Below are 19,441 nucleotides of genomic sequence, written 5' to 3' on the forward strand. Positions count from 1 at the left end.
CACAAGGGTGCCACAATTATATAAAATAAATAAACCAATCATGGTCAAGTCATGCTTCATTAGGAAACGGTTCACCAAATCGTAATTATGTTTATCATAGCGGAATAAGAAACATTATCAAATACATCCAATGGAATTATAATCCAACACCAAATAAAGTAGATTAATTTCATAAAAACTCTACAACTATCGTTCCCCAGTGTTACAGATCAGAGCATGACCGACACGACCCAACATAAACGGATAAACTCTATGAGTCATCCTCACCAAGCTCTAATGCCGCTACTCCTCAATCTGAAAATGACAACATGTAAGGGTGAGTCTCATTCTCAATTAGTAAATATTATGCAATTCATAAGCAACAAGCATCATAATATACCGTTCACCCAATTATACATATTCAGATTCCCATCTATTATTCATTAATTCACACAATAATAGATTACACACATACTGCAGAAATCCATTCAATCATATTATGACAAAATGCATATGACACAACTGACACTATGCATGTGGTACCAATAAACCGTAGAATCAATCCACCTAACTGATCTACGCCTCATCGAGATACGGCCCACCGACACAATTTCCACACAATGGGAAATATGTCCACCAACGATCCAAACGTCACCGGGATCCAACATCAATGCATATGAATGAATGAAACACATATAACATACTTAAAACACACTGAATCACGATGAACAACTCATCTCGACACCACTTCACCGAATAAGTATGTACATGTTTCAACATCATTCAAATAGTCATGCATCCATCACAATCATAATAACAAATCACAACCAATTCATCATCACATCAAACACATTGTCACACCTATCTCATATGCACACAATGTTCAATTCTCATCAAGTAATTAAATCGAGTTTTTAAAGAAATAAAGTCGGATAATACAAATATTCATCATTCATCATATAAAACATTTAATTACTTGCACAACGCTCAAAACGGCACTAAGAAATGATTCACGGATCAAAAGATACGTTATTTTGAAGTTTGGGAAAATTCACACACAGCAAGGTTCGCTCAGCGGAGCATGGCAGAAGCGAAATCCTTCAGACCCCCGCTCAGCGGACCTCAAGCGACGTCAAACAGGAGCGAACTACGTTGGGACCTCCGCTCAGCGGACCCCCCTCCGCTCAGCGGACCTGCGATTTCAGCAAACCCCAAGTCTGCGACAGACCCTGCGATTTCACACCCTTTTCACCCAAAAACGATTCCAGACATCACATACAGGCATACAATCATCATATATTCAATTATACACCACAAAACATCATTTAAACGCATTATTAACCAATTAGTTCACACAATTATCATCAATTCAATCCAATTATAACAACCTAACCTAACAACCCCAATGTCTAATTGAATCAAACCATACATCAATCTACCTATTACCTAAGACCACATAAGAGATACTAAAAGGAAAAGTCCCCCCTTACCTCGATGAATTTCTTGAATGCTCTCCTTCCGGTTTCACGTTCTTGTCTCTTCCTCTTCTCTTGCTCTTTTCACGTGTTCTTCCTTTTTCCCCAAATGGTTCCTTTTTCTTATTTTATGAAAAATAAAATAAAATGAAATATCACAACTTAGTAAAAGGCCTAACCAATTAGCACCCCTCTTTTACTAACATCGCACCATAAGCCCAATAGCTCTTACTCCATCATTTTCCAATTAAATCCAATTTAAATTCTAAAATTCCAATTATTTAATTTAAATCCAAATTAAATTAATAAACTGAAATTATGGGTGTTACATGTGCGCGATGATTTTGGTCGCTTTATTCTTGCAGGTAATAGTTAGGATGTTGGTATGTTTTCGATCTTAGAAGCAGAGGCCATGGCTCTCAAAGAGGCGATCCAGGGTGTTATAGTTATGCATTTGGGAAATGTCGTCTTTGAAAATGAATCTCAAAGGGTGATTCAAGCTATTGGCTCTAATCCCACGGGTAGTTCGGAGTTTAGTCTTATTATTATAACTATTCAAAATTTATTGCTTTTGTATCTAAACTTTAAGGTAAAGTTTGTTAAAAGCCAAGTGAATATGCTTGCTCACTCATTAGCGAAAGCGACTAATTCTTAAACTAGGCATAACCTCCTTAATATAGCTCCTCCTTGTATTGCTTAACTCTTAATTAATGAAATATGTTAAGTTTGCTTTTGTCCAAAAAAATTATAAAAAATCTATTTTTATGGTTTTAAAATTTAAGTAAAAACTAATTTAAACTAGACATGTTTAGTGTTAAAATTAACTTATAAAACTAATACCCATTTTTTTTCACAACCACCACCAATCAACTCTTAATCATATTATATAGATAATCTTTAGAAACAAACACAATCTAGTTTTTACAACAAATTCTAGTTTTTGCAACAATTTACAAATGTAAAGTACTAAGATATTCATAAAGGTTGTTTTGTTGTCTTTTTGTTAACCTAGTGTAGTGTGTGGTCTCCTTAAGACCAGGATTTCCCTTCCTTTAAAGGACACCATTCATTCATCAATCATTCACCCAAACAAACACAAAACAAAATTCATCTTCTTCTCTTCCTTTCTTTATTTATTTTTTTATTGTTTCTTCTTTTTTTCTTAATTTTTAATTTTCTCAAACCCTATCCTAAACCAATATTAATTTCCCCAAATTCTTTTTCTAATTTCCTATGATTGTTCTTGTTCTAGGTCGTTCCCTCACTTCTTCTTCCTTATATAAGACTTCTCCATTCACTCAAATTCCAATCCAATTCAAACCCATTTTTCTTCTCCCCCCAAAGCTTCAATCTTTAATCCCAATTCAATCTTCTTCTTCATCCATGGCCACTTGTGTTGATTCTTCAACCCCTCCTCTTTCTCGCAAACCAAAGGTTTCCCAACCCAATGATTGTTCATTCAACTTCGTCAAATTTTGCCAACCCACTTTCTCTGATCGTGTTTCATCCATACCCATCTCAACCAATCATGAAAAAGCCACCGTTTTTGAGGATTTCGAACATGTTGTCCATGATAATGTTCAAAACGAGGTTGATGTTGTTGATGTTAATGATGTTATTGTTAATGATGTTAATGTTGATGTTAGGTTTGATGTGTGGTTGAAGATTCAAGAAGAAGCAAGGTTAGATTTAGATCAAGAACCAGTTCTATCTAGCTATTATTTCAGTTCAATTTTATCTCACAAATCATTCGAAAGCGCTTTAGCGAATCAACTCTCGATTCATTTGAGTAATTTGAGTCTTTCTAGCACGACCCTTTTCGATATTTTCAAGAGTGTTATCGTCGATGATGACGATATCGTAAGCGCTATGAAATTCGATATTGAAGCAGTAAAAGAAAGAGACCCTGCATGTATAAGCTATGTTCATTGTTTACTGAATTTCAAAGGCTTTCTTGCAATGCAAGCACATAGGGTAGCACACAAATTATGGTTACAAGGTAGAAAAGTTTTAGCTTTGTTGATTCAAAACCGAGTATCCGAGGTTTTCGCGGTTGATATTCATCCGGGTGCGAAGATCGGTAGAGGGATTTTGCTTGATCATGCAACGGGGCTCGTTGTTGGGGAGACGGCTGTGATCGGGAACAATGTTGCAATTTTGCATAATGTTACATTGGGTGGAACAGGTAAAGCTTGTGGCGATCGGCATCCGAAGATCGGAGACGGTGTTTTGATTGGTGCAGGGACGTGTGTTTTAGGGAATGTTAAGATTGGTGAAGGTGCTAAGATTGGTGCTGGGTCTGTTGTGTTGAAAGATGTCCCGGCTAGGACTACTGCTGTTGGAAATCCTGCTAAGTTGATTGGTGGAAAGGATAATCCTATCATGTTGGATAAGATTCCTAGCTTTACTATGGATCATACTTCATATATTTCTGATTGGTCTGATTATGTTATCTAGGAACCTGAATTAGTTAACCGATTTTGGCTGTTGATTCGTCTGATTTGATCAGATCAGACGAATCAAATCAATGACTAAGATCCGGTACTTTGTTTAATTTAGACCAGTTATCTAGAGACTAATCTTGTTATGTGGTGTAGATTTTTTTAATTAGGTAATTTTGGTTGGGGATTTTGTTTGTTTGTTGTATAAGAGAGGATTTAGATTCTCCTGTTAACTTCAAAAATATGCCTCTTAAAACCATGTTGTTGTATGTGCAAGAACCACTCTTTATTTGTATTTTCAGTGTTTTAGCATAATATTATATATATGAAAATGAATTTTGCTTGTTTTGGTTTCATTTTCTACTATAGTATTTTTTTTCTTTCTTTTTCTTCTTATGCTTGGTAAAGATTCAATTGATTAGGAATTAACAAAAGAGAACATCCACTAATCAAAAGAGAACATTCACTACTGAAATAACCCTAAAACCGAAATTAATAATTAAGAAAAATTGGAGGGTAATAGCTTAAACTCGGTCGCCAATTTCTCGGTCTCAATTGCTGCTGTCGAGGGTAGCAGCGCTGCCCTAATGATCCACCGCACAGCAGCGTCAGTCGCGAGTAGCATCTGCGTCACATAGTAACGCTGTTGTGTGTAACATTTGGATTGCGTAGCAATGACGACGTGAGTAGAAACTCAGAAGTTTTTATAAATTATGTGTAAGTTTGTTATGGTTTAAGCATGAGAAAATAAATAGAGTGCAATTTTGCTATAGTTTAACCATGACCAATATTTATAAGATTCTATGATTTAACTTTGGAAAATTTTAGCTTATGTGCGCTAGCCCACATTGTCTACTACGTGTTTGAGTGTATGAAATGGTTTCGATTTTATCTTTGCTCGATTCTTGGCTCATTCAGTTCTAAAATCTAAAATCGGTTCACAGAACTAATCGGTTCACAAAACTGTTATGAGTTTGGTCTGATTAAAGATTGCTAAATGAAGGACTTCTAGTTCTTATTTTTTACACCAGTTTAGATTTAGTTTGTTAAATCATGGCTTGGATTTTGCGTACGGAATATAATGCCTACAAAGGTTATTCAATAAGGTCTACTTAGACTCATTTTTTCAATGTTTGTTAAAATCAAAAGCCAATAAATTCAATCATGAAAAGGATGCTAAAATTGTTACTACTAGTAGTTAATTAACAGAACATGCAACTTTTACAGCATTCAAGGGGTAGTTAAGTAGTTTTGTTTTGCCTCTCCTATTGAGCCAATTCATTCTCATTCAAATATTTAAATTTTATTGATCTTAAAACTATGTAAACTAGCTAGTGGTTTTTCTGAGAAGGATATATTCACTTTTAGTGTTTGTTACGTATTAAATACTTATCATTTCTGTTGGGATGATTTTCAGTTTTGTATTTTATAAATTTGAAAAATCATGATAGGTTTAGTTTCTTTTTGATTTTTAAAATTTTCAAAAAAATCAAAATTAGTTTTAAATATAAACAATTATAAATATATAAAATATTTATTTAATAATATTTTTTTAATAATGATTGAAAAGTGGTGGTTGTCTATACACAAATGTCAAAATGGTGATAAGTGGTTAAATTGATAGTAGTAGTGGTGGTCAGAGTGGTAGTCAATAATGATTGAATTTTTTATTTGTGGTCATATAGGTGGTTAGTGATAAAGTGGAAGTCAATAATATTTGATTTTGTGATTTGTGGTCATATAGATGGTTAGTGATGGTTATAATGGTAGTTGATGGTTGTCAAATAGATAATTAAAAAAGATTGAGTGGTGATAAGTGACCGTTAGAGTGGTGGTCGATGATAGTTATTAATGGTTTGAGTGGTCGTTTTGGTGATTATAGGTGGATGAAATGATGATGCACGATGATTAAAGTAATTGTTGAGATAATGTTTGGAAGTGGTAAGAATGGTGATTGAAGGTAGATGATGTGATAATCATTGATAATTGGAGTGGTGAACACATTGGTGGTTGACAATGGTTAAATTGGCGGTCATACTGATAGTCAATGGTGGTCGAATTGCTAATCCAAAATGGATGAAGTGGTAATCTATATTGTTCAAATATATCACTTTGTAATGTTTGAGGTGGTGATTAGTGGTCAAATAAATCTCCTGCGGTGGTTGAAGTGGTAATTAGTGGTCACAATATTTAGTAGTGATGGTTTGTGGTGGTCGAAGGCAATGACCGATAAAGTTTTCACAGAAACACAAATTATAAAACTTACATTTTACCATTTTGAGATTTAACCATTCGTTTGTTTCAATAGAAGTTGTGGGGGGGGGGGGGGAGAGAGAGAGAGAGAGAGAGAGAGAGAGAGAGAGAGAGAGAGAGAGAGAGAGAGAGAGAGAGAGAGAGAGAGAGAGAGAGAGAGAGAGAGAGAGAGAGAGAGAGAGAGAGAGAGAGAGAGAGAGAGAGAGAGAGAGAGAGAGAGAGAGAGAGAGAGAGAGAGAGAGAGAGAGAGAGGGGGGGATATTAAAGAGAGAGAGATATTAAAGAGAGAAGTAGAAGAGAAATGCTTAAATTCTTATGACTAAATACCTTTTTTGGTCCTTTATATATACCTTGGGGTCTATTTTGGTCCCTTAACTTTTAAAAAGATCAATTTGATCTCTTATTTTTTTAAACAGTGTCAGGTTTGTCCTTTCTTATAGAACTCCGTTGGTCAAAGTCAATTGTGATTGCCACATCATGTACACTTGGTGCTGATGTGGACCAAGATTTATTCTTTAGCTCCTTGTCCACTTTTCACACCTTGTTTAATGTGACAAATAATTTGATCCTCTATAAGAACAAGTGAATGAATATCCTTAATTTTCCATGTGTGATACTTCTCTCATAAAGTGTTTCAGAAAGAAAAAAATGAAATTCTTCATGGGTTCACATATGATATCACATTTTTCAAAATAAGTTATTGATGGTTCTCTTCCGCCACTTGAAAATTGACACCGGAAGTGGTTGGTGGTGGTTAGATTTGGTACAAATTTCAAAATGCAACATGAAATATTGGGATTTCTGTTAAAATAGATTATTGGAGTTTGGGTTTGTTTTGGGTTTCAAAAGAATAATAATAATAAGGTTTCTTGTTAGAGTTTTGGATTTCATGATAAAAGTCTTGAAAAATTAAGATTGCAAATCATTGACGATGGATACCTTGACAACAAGATCACATGGTTGTATAAAAGGTGCATGTTTCACAAATGGGGCTTTGATGGAGACATTGACAGAGCCTCTACCAGAGGTTCAGAGGTTCCTGATGATTGGATATGATGGCCTATAAAATTAGATACATGATGTTGAACAACATTTGCGAATTTCTCAAAGTTATGAAATAAAGTATATACTAGATTCTCAAACATGTTACCTACAATTCTAGTTGGGGATAAATATATCATAGTCAGCAAATCTCATCAAATAATCGAATAAAAATAATAGACATGAAAGATATGATTTAAATACAAATAAATAAATACAATTTTGAATGCACCCAATAACTTCAATTGTACAAAGCTCTAGGTTTCTAAGAATAGCTTGCTCACACTAAATCAAGAAAAGAGAAACAATGGAATCCAAAAACCAGCATGACGAATTATCACATAATAGAAGCCAAATTCGTATATCAACAGTGTTGCCAATTTATCACATTACATTGATGTTCTTTTCTGGTAAAAATTTGATTTCAACTTCTCATATAATGTAAAACTCAATGAGGGGTTTTAATATCACTATTATTTGCAGCTTTAGTGGAAGCTTCAATGGAAATTGTGATAATTTGTGAGAATTTCTTTAGCCACCTCCTAACCTTCTTGCCCACCCCTAGTAAATTTACCACACTACCCCTTGTTTCGGAAGTTCATTTCCGAAACGGTACTTTTTTTTGCAAAAAAGGTGTTTTCGGAAATGAACTTCCGAAAAAGTGTTTTTTTTAATAAAAAAAATTGATTTCGGAGATGCATCTCCGAAATAAAGTTAAATTTTCAGAAAATGTGGTGTTTCGGAAGTTCATCTCCGAGCGCACCCCCCATGATGGAATTCGGAAATGCACTTCCGAAGTTATGTCTGGACAGAAGCAAAATGAAAAATAACAACGATTCGCTTTATTTAATCGGGTGAAGATTACAACGATAATATTACTGAAAATCAAAGTTACATATTGTTGAACACGGGTAGGTGGAGATGAGTCAACATTTTGATAACGTCGTCCGCCGATCTTTGAAGTTTGGCGTCCAACTCGATCGGGCCTTTCGAAGAAAATCGGTCGAACGTTGTCCACATAACCGCTAAGTCTTCGTCGTTCTTGATCTCAAAAGGTGTGAACTTAATGTCTCCCTCGTCGTTAAGCGATGGAGAGCGGTACTCGAGCTTGACAACCTTTCGATTCTCGGGATAGCGCAAAAGCGTGTTGAGCGACGGTATCAATTCCGCAAACGGCGTGTCGCGCGAGAAGCGAAATTGGAACGACATCGGGTAGCCGGTTTCAAAGTAGACGAATGCTAGGTGAGGGTAGGTTTGTGTCATTTATGTTATGTGGTGTGAAGAGGATGAAGAAGAGTGTGTGGTATTTATAGACTTATTGGAGCATTGATGGCCCAACAAACCTTATCCTGCCTCAGGGGACATTTCGGAAATGAACTTCCGAAACTAGGCTCCAGACATGTATATTTCGGAAGTTCATTTCCGAATTATGCAGAAACAGAGGTGAATTTTGCATTTTGTGCATTGCATTCTGTTTTGTGTAAACAATACCAAAAGCATACAAAATAGGCATAAAATAGGCAATGACAACATAAAACATACTTATATTATATATGTATTGAATCGGTCCGATTTTACATGATAAACAACAATACATACAAAAAATGATCGTTACAAACAAAAACGATCCGGAACGAACTAAAATTCACCGAACCAATCGGTGGATCCTAAGTCAAAAATAGGCACGTTCTTCGACCGCTCTCTATTTTGCTCGCGCTCCTTGCTCATCATTTCTTCAAACTCCGCCATCCTCGCAACGAACGGATCCGGCCAAGTCTCCGCCTCATTTGAACGATGTGCCGTCCATTGACAAGAAGTAGCCGGTATAGGACAACCCGGTTTCAAAAACACTTGAACGAAGTGCCGCGATCGTAGATACCCGATGCATATGACGCGGCCCGACGCGTCCAACGGCGGTCGACTATGAAGTGGAAAGAAAGTCTCACATAATCCGAACCTCGTCAAATCGACGCACACCATATCATATGCACTTGCTATTAGATGACCCATCTCGGGGAATGACATCCACTTCGAAACCGGAGCGATACCGGTAAGTGATGGAACAAGTGCATCATGAATTTTTGCAAACTTTTCTTGATTTTCATATAGTCGGCCGTAGATATCCCGATACGAAGTCAACTCCGCAATGAGCTCCCGTCGGACTAAAGTGTGATTATTTTCCCCTTTACCGAGCAAACCCGCAACGGCCCGATATCCACAATTACCGTCGCCTCCAACATCAACGATGTTATCGATATATTTGTGCATGAAAAGTGGCATCTCATCAATGTAGACAATCGGTGATTTTTTGATCGGCGGTGTGCGAGGTGGCTTCGAAATACGGGCTCCTTTGTTACCACTACACGTGGACTTCGGTGTCTCTTGAATTTCCGGCAACGATGAATCAACATGTTCAAAGTAGGAAGGAGATCGTTTTGTTGAATTGTCATCTTGTGTAATTTTTGACTTTTTCGGTGCACCTTTCGTCTTAACCGGTTGAGATGGCGGTTTCAAATCGGTGGTCTCCGGAAACGCGATCTTTCGCAATTGTTCTTTTATGTGCAATTTTGTTGTGTCGTCCGCCTTAGCAAACTTCTCCATTATCACTTCCAACTCGTCGGAGATGGTGATTTTGGAGTCATTTTCCTTCGGCGGGTCAAAATCATCAAAACGAAGTTTCTTCCAATGGTCGGCTACCTCATCCATGCGTATTGGTGAATTCAACTCCTTCTTTTTTGAAATTATACAAGCACACGGAAGGCCGTATGTAGTTCTAATGGTGCACCCACATAAAGAACTATCCGCCCCCGTGGTCTCCGACCGCTTAGCTTCATGAAACAAAAAATTCAAACCCGTTCGAGATATGTTGTAAATCAATTAGGAGAATAGAATTTGGCCCTTATACCGGTGTTCCATGACCGTCTTGCTCCGACCGAACGATGTTTGAATTTCATTGTGTTGATTTTCAAGCATTTGATTCACGGTGTCCCACCCGCGACACAAATCTCCCTTACTATCACCCAACCACCTCTTGAAGACCGCATGTGCGGATTCAACTCGGTTAGTCGTGGTGCAACCAAGATGTCTAACCCGATTTGTCCAAGCGCACACGACTTTTTCTCTAACTTTGTCAAGAATGGTGGATTCGACGTAATGACAAAATATCCTAATGGAACCACACAAAGACCTAAAGTGTACCAATTTCTCGGTATAATCCTCTTCGGAGTATGCATCCAAAATTCCCCTCCATGCCGCCATTATCCTATCAACCACAACACCGGCTTTGACAAATTTACCATTTTCATCCAACCTATCTTTTGTCCCAACCGCGGGTTTCAACTTGCTTCTCACGTTGCAAGTTATGTGATACCGGCAAAGTAAAGCGGTAGATGTCGGGAAGACGGTATCGACCGCATTCATCAAAGCATTGTCCCGATCGGTGACAACGACGTTTGGCATAACCTCTTGATCAACTAACAAAGACTTGCAAATTCCCAAGGCCCACGTAAAGTTTTCTTCTTTTTCACACTCCAAAAAAGCAAACCCCACCGAATAAGTCTTGTCCGTCGAGGTCACACCGACGATCTCTAGAAGAGGAAGCCTATACTTGTTTGTCTTGTACGTCGAATCCATGACTAGAACGGTTGGAAATGTGTTGAACAATTTGATACTTTCGGGATGAGTCCAAAAAATATCACGCACGGTAACTTTGTCCTCGGAGGTTCGGAAGCTTGAAACGTAATTGTTATCGCCTAGAAGTTTCAAAAGTTGTTGCATTTCCGACCGAGGGCCCATATTCAAAACCTTGAGATTGTGCCGTTCATTGTAAACTTGCTTGATATTTGAAACGCTATCCGGTTTCTTACGCTTCAAATCGGCAAGTATGTTGCGAGGCGCCACTTTGACTATCGTTAGGTCCGATATCACATTCCTCTCTTCGCAGGACAAACGACACGCCATTGGATGCCCGTGTAACTTGACATCCAAGGCATGATTATGCATTCCACAAATTACGGTTAACCGCCACAAATCATCAACCCTCCGAGTGGCACGCAACTTAAACGGACACCCGCACTTTCTCGATCCCGTGTCCTCGTGTTTTAGCACACGGTTTGATTGCACATAACTACCACCACGTTCGCAATTCAAAACAACGAAAGCTTTCCGCCTACTATTTCCGTTGTCCGACCTTAAAATGACAATTCCAAATCCAAGTTTACTAGCTTCGTTTCGAACCCAATCAAACAATTGTTCTCGACTAACGAAGCTCCGATCATTTGTAAAATGTTGCCTAACATCGACCGCATTGATCATAGGAGTAGCGTCAATAACCGGATCGTTACTAACGTTGACAATTTCCGGATTTAATACTCCATCGTCTTGCACAATGTTGTCCGGATGCACCATACCTAGCAAATGCAAAAATTAGCAAAATTGGCCAAAACTGTTTTTTTTTAAACTGCCAGGGCATGTTTCGGAAGTTCATTTTCGAAATTTGTTAGGTAATATATTTCGGAAATGAACTTCCGAACTATATCAGTTTTCAGCATAAATTTGTTGAATCAATGTAGTGAAATAGGGGATGAAATGAGAGATGTTTACCTGAAATTGTAGCTTTCTATGCCCCCTTTAACGTGATCAACGGTTTGAAACTTTCTTTTAGGGCGAAAAATTGATGGAGATTGATAGGGTTTAGAGAGGGTTTTGATAAGTTTTTGGAGAAAAATGATGAAAAAGTGAAGGAGGGAAATTTGTATATGCAGCAACAGTTTCGGAAATGAACTTCCGAAAATATGCACGGATTTTGAATTTTTTTTAGTTCGGAAATGAATCTCCGAAAACATCAAATTTTTGATGTTTTCGGAGATTCATTTCCGAACTAAAAAAAAAACAAAAAAAAAATAACTTCGGAGATGCATCTCCGAAGCAGGGGCAGTTTTGGGATTTCGCTGGGGGTTTCCCCCATAGGGAGGTGGGTAAAGAAAAATTCTAATTTGTGGACCCCTTTAGATATAGGATAATTGTCTTTTGGAATTTTATTTCATCTTGAGTTTATGATGCTATATTTTGAAGCTTCAACAAAATCATGGTGTCTATGTGATTTCGTTCCACGTTTTAAAGGGAAGCACAACCAACACTACTGGGTCAGAGAAGACAAAGAAGGTGACGACATTGCTGCCAACTATTATGCGACACATGAAAAAATAGACGGATAGTGAGAAATAGACGAAAATAACATATATGACACTCTTAGGAGAAATAAGGGATTAAATTGGACTTCTTAAAAGTTAAGAGACCAAAATGGACCAAAAAGAGTATTTAATCATTTTTTTATGTTTGGAATGTAGAGAAATTAAGAAGAGAGAGATATTTTTCATTATAATCATCCTAAACAACAAAGAAAGGAACCTTGGGTGCAAAAGTCTTATGGAGAGATGCCCCCATTCTCTCTAAGAAATTTCCCCCCAATTCTCTAAAGTTTGATGTATTTCCTCCGGTCAGCTATGTCCTCGTGCCCTTACGATAACTTACTCTCTCATTGCATATTCTCTCTCTCCACTACAAACCACTGTCAAGCTTCCCTTTTTATTGTTGTGGCTGCCACCGGAGCCACCATCATTAAGAAATGAAAAGTTTGTTAAGTGTGTTATGTACATCTCAAACTTAACAATGGTGGATGTACTTCTCTCCCCTGTAGCTTCCCTACACCTTCGTTGCTGTCAATCTTTCGTCCACCCTCCAAGCCGCCATGGATTTTCTACAGTATGCAATCACTTCCTTTATCAAATTTGTCTATTTTTGTTTGTGTTTTCTGTTTTGTGCTTTTATCTTTTAGGGGTTAATTTTGCACTCTTAGTATTTGACAAAATGCCTCAAAAGAGTTTTGTGTCCTGTAGCATGTTTATGTGTGTCTATTGGCATTCTGTTGTGATCGAGGAAGCTTATGAGTCTAACACTTATTACAACACTATCTCTAGTCAAATATTAATTTGTGATCAATCGAGAAGACTGGACAATGTTTATACCAAAAATAGTCGAAATGCATAAATACAAGTCAAGAAAATCATTCTTAATTGAATTTGGAAAAAGACTCTGGATCCATATTCTTATATTTCCATTGATTGTGTTTACTAAACAGTAGATTGTTGAATGATATGTTGTTGCTTTTGGTTTAATTGTATCTTAAGTAACTTATGTAAAATCTATATATAATATCTCTTGACTATATAGTGTTTTATCTTAGAATTGTTTTTAGGTTATGTAAAAAGTACGTCATATTTCAATTGTTTCATGATATCTATAGTGCTTGGTGATTTGGCTATTAATAAAATTGTGTTATACTAAAAAAAAAATCATGGGTGCGCATATTTTTTCAAATTTCATTTTTATGTTTTTTGTTTTTTATAGTAAACTTATGCCCTACAACACAACATCACACCACACATGACTGGATTAGTAAAAGACAAGATTATGTGTTAATTTATACATTAGTGGATTAAAATTACACTCTAAACAATTTTAATATAATAAATGGGTAGGAAAAATGAAAGATAAACAAATTTAAAATAGAATTATTTAGCTAAGTGTTAATTTAATTTATATTCTTTCATTAATTTTTTTAGACAAAACTAATAGTTTTAACTACTTAAAGCCTCTTAAATTAAAATGATATAATTAATTAAATAAACAAATATATTAATAATATAATTTATTTGAATTATAATTATAATAGAATTTATTATTTTAAATAAAATCTAAAATAAAATAAATTTGTAGAAGTCTTTTTTAATTTAGAGATATACTACAGATAACTAACATTTCTTTCTTTCTTTCTTTCTTTCTTTCTTTCTTTTTTCTTATATGAATTTTATACTAAATATTATATCAAACTATTCTATTTCTTGTCTCTTTATCTCTTTTTTATTTTATTTTTTCACATAATTCTCTATTTTCATACTTTCGTCACAACCAAATAAACACTAAGAGAAAATTGTTTTTAAATAAAAAAAACAATTCAACTATATTTTACTACAACCTCAAACAATCCAATAATATATACTATAATGTCTTTAAAAATTTCTTTAAAATTTGATAATCTCAATCTACGAGACGATAACTTCTTTAAAAAAAAACTCTAGTTTTTATTCAATATTTGTTTATTGACCTTTTTATATAAATTAAGAAAACAAAAGGACAAATAACAGAATTATAAGTATATTTTTATGAAAATACTCTCATTAATTATGATGAATGCAATTTTATTTTCAAAATTACAAGTGCAAATAGAAATTATAAGTGATATTAATTAAACGATACAATAAAATAATGAACTAAAATTGATAAATATGTATGCTTATGCATTTGATTATATATTTTTTAAAAATTAATACGTAGTATCGACAGTACTAAAGTATAAATTGGTGGAATATTTTATTAAATATAATAATTTAATAAAATGTTCAATAATATGATGTGTGTATATGTATTTGAATAAATTATGTTAGTTGTTTCGTTCCAGAATCATAAATGGAGAAGATTGTGGAAATTACGGCGGAATGAAGAGTTCTGAGCAATTTTGTGATGCGGCGCCGTGGATTGGAGGTTGCTATCACGATGTTTCTTGAATCAGAGACGTTGATCTTGAATTGACGTTGTTAATCTATGTTGATCTTGAATCAGCGTTGCTAATCTTCGATATGACGAATCAAAAGGGGAGGGGGGAGTACCAGCATGGTTAGCACTCCAATGCCTAAGTCAGTTTAGGGTTCAAGATAATCGTAGTGAAAGTGAAGATTAGAGATTGTGTACCTGAAAACCCTCTATGAAGGTATTTATACCTTGGGCTCAATGTTGCAGGATGGATAAATGAGTCTCGTGTCATTGGGCCTTTGGCCGACACATAATAGTTTCCCCCAAGACTCGTTGGGCACTCTGGATGTCAGGGGAGTCTTTTAGTTGGTTTGTCCGGCCTTTGGGTATGGTTGTCTAGGCGTCGGTTGACATGCGGTGCTTTGGTTTTGCCAAAGTGTAACGGGGAACGTGAGCCTTAAATGCAGTCCCATCATTAAAATGTTTCACCGTTTCTTTTCTTGACGTGTGACCTGAAAATGTATAGAGTGGTGTGGCATGGCTTACTGTGCACTTGAGTTCCAAAGACAAAATTTGACTGTTGATTCACACTTGCTTCTTACTGCATGGAGTGTATGAAGTGTATTTGCATATATAAGTGTGAGAGAAATGTGGAGAATATTTTTTCAATCTTATGGACTGAGTTTTCCTTGTTTCCTTCGAGTCTTTCACTCTTCTCTAAGAGCGGTTTTACAGGAGTAACCATCGTCACATATTCAAAGCCTCAAAGCTTCGACTTTCGGCCTTCTGTTTTGCTTTACTTCCTTTGACCTCACATTTCAAGGTACCTTCTCTTTACTTCAGCTTTTCATTCAAGTATTTACTGTACTCTCGTTATGAAGAACGATAACCCTATTAACATAGAAAGTGATTCACAAGATGTTGGTTCTCCCTCTTCGAGAAGGAGAATGAAGATTGCATCACATTCCCTTCCCTATGCTTGTATGGGTTTTGAATCGGAGATCGCTTTTTTTATTAGGGATTTCAAGACAGAAAGAGTGTTCGAGACTCCTTTTATGAGAATTTTTTGTAGGGCGGCTCCTCAAGAACTCTCTTGTTAGGGAACACGGGTGATGTCGGAGACCCTGTCGAGAAACCAACGCCTCCTCCTGTCTTGAGTGAGGCAAAAATAGAACCTAGCGATGATGGTATCTTCGTCAAAGTATACCAAGAAGCGATTGGCCATGAACCTAGAGATGCTGAAATCACTTGTCATTTGGATTGCTCGGGACAATCTAATATTGTGTCTTGGTTCAATCCCGATAATCTATAAATATGATGAACTGGCTTGCAAAGAACTTCGATTAATTGAGTGGGCTAACACCAATAGATACCACTAGGTGGCCGCCGAAGTGGTTGAGAATCCTTCCATTGAATATTGTCGAGGCTATAGCAAATGCCAACATTATGATCAACAACCCCTTTGATTGGTTTAGTGTTCCAATAGGCATGGTGGAAAGGATATGCGGATCTTTTAAGGCCTATTTGGTTCCTCTTTATGAATGCATCTTCATCAGGTTGCAGATATGTTTTCCCTTCTCTAATTTTGAAGTGGTTGTGATGAAAATTTTTAGAGTTACCCCCTCGCAGCTTCATCGTAGAGCTTGGGCTTTCATGAAGGTGTTCTAACTCTGTTTCGAGTATAAATCTTTGAAGCCTTCTTTGGAACTATTTTTTGATCTTTTTTCTGTGGCCCGTACCTCTCAGGATGATGCTTTGGATTAGAGATTGCTCTCTGTTCACCCCCAGATGCCTTGGTTTAGCACTTTCACCACTGACTGGGGAAATTTCCCCGAACGTTTCATGCTAGAGAAACTTGTTACTCCTGAGACTCATTTTTCCTTTTGTTTGTCTTCGGCCCCGATGGGATGTGCCCGTTCTTGCAAAAGTGATTTTTTGAAGTACTGGTCTAGAGCTCATTTCCACCGATCTCTTTCTTCTTACCATTTCGGGCTAAGTCCTCTATCCTCAGAGGAGGTGAAAATGAAAGAGGATATATGCACTTGGTATCAAGGGCTCAACTTAAAAGAAGGATTTGGTCCTAATGAAGTACCCCTTGCTCGGCAAAAGAAGAAACAAATAAATACTTGTGCGATAATCCGTGTCCTCAATCATGTCGAGCGGCAGAAAATATTTGGTGAGGATGGGGGCCCGGGGTGCCCTTTTTTTACAAGTGTAACTTATGCCTTGCAGATAATATGGACCAGTTGTATAAGGTTCTCGCATTCGCCAAGGACAAGGGTCTTAAAACTGGCTTATTGGTCAGATACCAGTGACTCTTACTATTGTTGTTACTTCTTCTCCAGGGGTCTGGGCACCGGTTATAGTTGATTCCCCAACGGTAGTTACGACTACTATCTCAGGTATAATTCTTGAGGTGGAACAACTGACTAGTGCGGTAGTTGACTTCTTTATTTGTGAGCTTTCACCACCTCCTTCTCTTGTCAAGAGTTCTAGAAAAGGCTTATCTTCCTGATGAAGAGAAACATTTAAAGAAGGCTTATGAGGATGTCATGGAAGCATATCGTGCATTTGAAGGAGATAAGAATTTTTTTAGAAAAGAAGGATGATCGGGTAATCGCTTTGAAAAATCTTGAGGAGGAAGTGGCCACTGCACGAAAGAAATCTCAAGAATCCCTTCAGCAGGCTGTGGAAACCTTGTATGGGTATGGGGTTAAATGTTAGAGTAGTCGCGAGGATTTTGTCCTGAAATTTTTGTCCTGGAATTTTTGTCCTGGAATTTTTGTCAATGCCCATCAACTGGATCCTTTCAGAGTGGTTCCTTGCCGGAGGTGACCCGGATGCTCCTGAGTCGAGCGCTAATATTTGAGGGTCTTTGCGTTCCTCTTTATCTTTTATTTTTCTTTGCTTTTATAATATTTTACCGGGCTTTTTCCTTGGTTTATAAACAATATTAATTTGTGATGTTAACTTTCACATGCTTATGCTTTCAGTTTCATATTGCGCTCTTTTCAACCGTTGTTTCCAGCCAGTCAAGATCTGAGGAGAGCTAGGGCTTACTTTCCAGCCTTGCAATTTGCACAATTTGTTCTCTATAGAGAACAATAAATAATATTCGCTTAAAGTGTAAATAACCTTAAGTCTTTCGCAAGGCCATGTATGGTTGCTTTATTTGTGAGTATGTCACGTTAAGATGTATGCATTGTCTGTTTGAAACATCATTTCTCCATAACATCACAATGTTGAAACACCAATTCCAAAGACAACAAACTCTATTCTCAGTTGCTGGACAATAGAGTGTATTTTAATTTTTACGAAGCCATACGAGCCGAGAATGTAGGTTCGGATAATACAACATATAGTTGTACACTTAAGAAAACGTATGGGTTCCCATGTGTTTATCTAATTTTGAAGGTGAAAATTGATAGCCTTATACAAATGGATGAGGTCTATACACACTAGAAAAGGCTAAGGTTTGATGATGATGGTGTGAAGAAGGACGATAAATCAAATATCTTTATCTTGACCGAATTAGAAGTGAAACAAGAGAGATTTTTTAAAGCTGATGACAATATGAAACTCTGCATCCAAGAGCAATTGAAGAAAATTGCTTATCTAAAAATGAATGATTTAAAACCACGGTTTCAACCAGTAAAAACAAAAGGTGCTCCTAAGAAGGTCATACCAACACCGAGTGAAAATTCAACGGTGTCGTCCCTATCCTAGAACATGTTAATTTTTTTTTTTGGATTCTCCAACTCCTAAATCTCAAAAATATATTTTCAATTGAGCTCACATTAGCAAACCACCTCCTTCATCTCATGTACCAAAAATCTTGTTCATCGACGAGATGCCTGTTTTTATGCACAAATACATTGAAAGGATCATCAATGTTGAGGGTGACGGGAGCTACAGTTTTTGAGCTGGTTCTACTATGCTCAGTAAAGTAGAAAAGGATCATACAGTTGTCTGCCAACAACTTATCAAAGAGTTTAAGGATCATAACAAAACATACACACGAATTTATGGGAAAAAAAGAAAATTTTGATGCAATTTATGAATCTCTTGTTCCTTACATTAGTGGACCGGTACCAGAGTAAAAATGGATGTGCTTTCCTGAAATGGGTCATCTTATAAAAAATGCGTATGAAAGAATGTGTATTGATGTGACAAGATATAATTTTTTGAAAACATTCTTTCACTGCGCACTACCCTACCTCTAAATTCAAATTATCATATTATGTGTATCAAGTTGCTTTCAAAGACGTGCACTTTGTTTAAGTATATTTGAAATTGGGGTGCCCTATACCACTTACATCACCATAGTGGTTATCTCATTCATCAACAAAAGCTGAGACTTGGCTAAATCATTATTTTGGAAAGGATGCAAAAGTTCACCAAGTTGAACGAGATTGAATGAGAATAAAAAACAAAAGTCAAAGGCGGTACCCCCATAGATGTAGATTTAGCTGGCGACACATGTTTTAATTCATTTTAGTTTTTGTATGTAATATTGTATTAATATTGATGATGTCAAATATATACATTTTTAAAATAATTCAATACATGTTTAAGTTTCTTTAAAGTTTCAATATTTTTCTTTCCAAAACAAGTTCTGTTACTTACTGTTTTTGAATTGTTTATGTGTTGTGTGGTTCCACA

At 36.4% G+C, this 19,441-nt stretch overlaps 1 protein-coding gene across 1 annotated transcript; it reads left to right on the top strand.

The window, feature by feature from the left end:
* The first annotated feature begins 2,519 nt into the window (after nt 1-2,519).
* Nucleotides 2,520-4,251, top strand: LOC131662289 (serine acetyltransferase 1, chloroplastic-like). Its single transcript, XM_058932029.1, has one exon. It carries the CDS (start codon nt 2,688-2,690, stop codon nt 3,909-3,911), a length of 1,224 nt encoding a protein of 407 aa, XP_058788012.1. The 5' UTR covers nt 2,520-2,687; the 3' UTR covers nt 3,912-4,251.
* Nucleotides 4,252-19,441: the final 15,190 nt, after the last annotated feature.

This window comes from Vicia villosa, linkage group LG3 (genome assembly GCF_029867415.1).
Source record: "Vicia villosa cultivar HV-30 ecotype Madison, WI linkage group LG3, Vvil1.0, whole genome shotgun sequence".
NCBI classification, from domain to species: domain Eukaryota; kingdom Viridiplantae; phylum Streptophyta; class Magnoliopsida; order Fabales; family Fabaceae; genus Vicia; species Vicia villosa.